This window comes from Echinops telfairi, unplaced genomic scaffold (assembly GCF_000313985.2).
Source record: "Echinops telfairi isolate 266 unplaced genomic scaffold, ASM31398v2 ScPeMD7_4225;HRSCAF=4972, whole genome shotgun sequence".
In the NCBI taxonomy this organism is placed as follows: domain Eukaryota; kingdom Metazoa; phylum Chordata; class Mammalia; order Afrosoricida; family Tenrecidae; genus Echinops; species Echinops telfairi.
The window spans coordinates 4,394,593-4,398,066 of record NW_022108124.1 but is presented as its reverse complement, the minus strand read 5'-3'; the positions used below and the strand labels follow the sequence as shown (position 1 = coordinate 4,398,066).

The 3,474-nt window shown below is 48.0% G+C and overlaps 1 protein-coding gene across 1 annotated transcript in view; it reads right to left on the bottom strand.

Annotated features, from left to right (window-relative positions):
* The window catches only part of GNB4 (G protein subunit beta 4), a 25,532-nt gene extending 22,462 nt beyond the window's left edge, over window positions 1-3,070 (bottom strand). Inside the window, exon 1 of the mRNA XM_004708600.2 lies at window positions 2,977-3,070. Within this exon, the coding sequence (XP_004708657.1) occupies window positions 2,977-3,033 (57 nt within the window). The 5' untranslated portion in view covers window positions 3,034-3,070. The remainder of the gene's footprint in view (window positions 1-2,976) is intronic.
* Between the last annotated feature and the right edge of the window lie 404 nt (window positions 3,071-3,474).

The window sequence follows — 3,474 nt, the reverse complement described above, 5'->3', positions numbered from 1 at the left end:
AAGGGCTCAAGTAGACAGAAACTGTTTTGAAAATGATGATGGAAATAAATATACAAATGTGCTTGACACAATGGATGCGTGTATGGATTGTGATAAGAGGTATATGAGCCCCCAATAAAATGATTTTTTTTAAAAAAAGGAGGTAGTCTTGGAAATTCACAGGGCAGGTCCACCCTGTCCCATAGAGTTATGTGTCAATAGTGACTCGGTGGGAATGAGGTCATTTTGTTTTGGTGTTTGGTTTGGCAAGTACTTCATCTCACTGAGCCTCAGTTTCCTCAACTATGAAATAATACCACCTGCCACACAGGGTTGCCCTGAGGCCTAAATGAGACCAGCAGGTGACCATATGCCTGGCCAGTCAGCATGGGGAGCAAGTAACACAGAGGCAAAGGCGCTAGGGCCTTCACTCTGCTGGCGGCGGCAACGTCTCCCACAGAGCTCTGACCGGCTCAGGCAAAATAAGCCTCTCCTTAGTTCAGACGTCCGAGGCCACGACTGCTCAGACTTTGCACTCCTAGCTCAATCGCTTCTGCTCTGCGCCACCAGGTCCAATCCCACTCACGTCGGCCCCGTGTGTCCGAGTAACACTGCTCCGCAGGCTCTCCTGGGCTGTAGCCTGTCCAGGAGCACGTTACCAAGCCTTTCCTCCGGCCCAGTGGGTTTGAACCAACAACCTACCGGGGAGCATATGAGCACAGAAGCACAGTGCCACCCCTTAACCACTATGCCACCAGGCCTATTTTTTATAAAACCATCAACTTCCTTCAATCCATGGTCCTAAGCTTGGTTATGATTTCTATCTTCTCAGGATCAATATTTTTTAGGCAAGTGTCCATCCCTCCCTTGTTCTGCCTCTCCTGTCCTCTTTCTTCTTGTATTATCTTTGTCTTCCTTTGCCACTGTCCTCACTTCCGATGGACACGGAGTCTTCATGCATGTCCTTTGATATGCTTGGTTCATCTTGCAGAGGGCCACTGAGTGTTCCAAGGTACCCGGGATTCTCTCAGCTTCGAGGTGGTGGGAAGCCCTTCACGTGTATGTGTCAGTTTAAACTAAACCTTTACGTCTCTCAAGCCAAACATAGGCGGCGCTGCCAGGCTGCTCACAAGTCTTCCTCCTGCTCACCAAGCAAAGCTTCCTGAAAGGGGACCTGGGTTTCCACTGTTCCAAACAAGTGACTGTTGGTGTTGTCCCCCAGGAATTGCTACCTGCATTGTAGGACATGTACACCCATGGAAAAATCCCCTCCGCAGACATGCCTTTGACACCACTGCATTTGCCAACACCGCCTATGATGGTTAAAAGTTCCAAAACTCTTGGGGTTTCGTTCAAGAGGAGCTTGTGTCTGTTTCAAAGAAGACTCACCAGGGAGGGAGGTCATGAGTTAGCCTATCATGTTAAGACTGGCTGAGGCAAGCCCAGAGCACCCAGCCCAGAGTGCTTCCTGATCGAAGACCATCTCAGAGGGCAGGAGGACTGCTCGTGTTTGAGACACGGGAGCCTGGGGTGGAAACCCTCGCAGATCACACTCTCTAACGTTTTTTGTATCCTTTCTGATTATAAGAAAGCTGTGGTCATCGGTCTTCATATATTCGGAGTCAGTCCAGGAAACTTGAATTCAACAGCACAGCAGGAGCCACCAGGTCAGACCGTATGGGTATCTCATGGTCTCACAAGTGCGTGGCTGCCATCTCAGGGGGGGGTAGTGGGAAATCAGCCCTGAATGCGTGACCAGTAGGTCAGACAGCTGGGGTGTCGTGTGGACCTCCACAGACTTGTGATTTGTGCCGGCCTATCTAGCTGTCTGAAGGATTGTGTTTTTACCAACATGTGAGCTCTGGGCGAGCGTGCCACAGGGGTGACCAGCAATGAGGGTGGAAAAGTAGCACTGGATTAGAGTCCTCACTAGGCAATTGCTGATACTAAATACCAAACCCAAGCCAAACTCACTGCCACCGAATCAATTCCAACTCACAGCGACCCTATAGGACAGACACCCCTGTTGGTTTCTGAGACTGTAAATCCTTATGGGAGTAGAAAGCCTCATACTTCTTTTGTGGAGCAGCTGCTGGCTTCAAATTGCTGACCTTGCAGTTGGCAGGGGTAGTGAATTATTTAATGTGGCTCTTTTAGCGCAAGTTTCTCCCATCAAATGACCCTTCACTGCATGGGCCTGGTAAGAAGGTGGGAGAAGATCCTGAGAGTAAATGCAGACAGGACTCCCTGGAATGCCTTCCTGTTGTATGTAAAAGGAGCCCTCTGGGAAGTAGGACCCAGGATCTCATTACCAGCAAGCGCAGGGGAGGGGCGTGTCCACCGCACCTGAGCTTCCTGCACAGTGAACCTCCTGGGGCCAGAAGACAGCTGTTCTATCAGAGGAGCAGCAGCCAGACCAGGAGTCCAAGCATGGGACAGAGTAACAGACTTCCCAACCTAGGGAGCAAGTAAACCTGAGAGCTTTTAGGCAGGAGTGGGGTGCTTCTGGCCAATGAAATGGGGAAGTTGGGCTTGCCAACCCATGGAAGTGAGGGGCCCATGGAGCTGAGGTCTTCAGGCTAGGGAGTGGGGTGCCTCTGGATCCTTAATTCAGGGAGCTGGGTTTACTGACCTATGGGGCTTGGGTTGAAGGCTTTCAGTGAGGCTTCCAGTGGAGGAGTGTGCCCCTTTGGGCATTTATTAGCAAACTTGAAAGAACTCTGAAAGTACCTTGGCCTGATGAGCACTCAACCCTGAGTATTTCTCACTGGCATGACTACTTGTTAAGCTTCCTTAATAAGCCCTTTACTCAGGAATTTGGACTGTGATTTCTGTGTAGCCAGTGCAATGAATATTAAAACTCAGAGGTAAAATAGAAAGCATTAATGAACATAGCACAGCAGTTAACAGCCAGATATGTAAGCCCTATGCCACCAGCGCTCCCTGCCCGTGCTACACAGAAGTGTGAAACTTTCAAACAAACCAGTGAGCCCTTACCTGGATCTGACTTCGCAGCTGTTCTGCCTCCTGCCGCAACTGTTCCAGTTCACTCATCCTTGAAGTTGTTTGCCTCAGGAATTAGCAAGTAAAAGCAACTGGTAAAAGGGGGAAAGCAAGAAATACTCAATTCTCTATTTAGCTATTGAGCATTTAAAATATACTGGCATGCAAATTACTTTGGTCTCTCTGAAACTCAAAATAGTCGATTATTATCGAAACTTAACATTGCTTAGTAAACAAGTAATCAGAAAGTAGAGAGGTTAGTATACGCAACCCATAATACCCATCATATGTGTTTACCAATTGTTCATATTTCCGCATATTCCCTTCATCTTTTCTGTTCGTGCTGCAGTACTTTAGACTGAATTATTTTTTAATTGTTTTATTGGGGGCTCATACGACTCTTATAACAATCCATACATACATCAATTGTGTAAAGCACATTTGTACATTCATTGCCCTTGTCATTCTCAAAACATTTGCTCTCCACTTAAG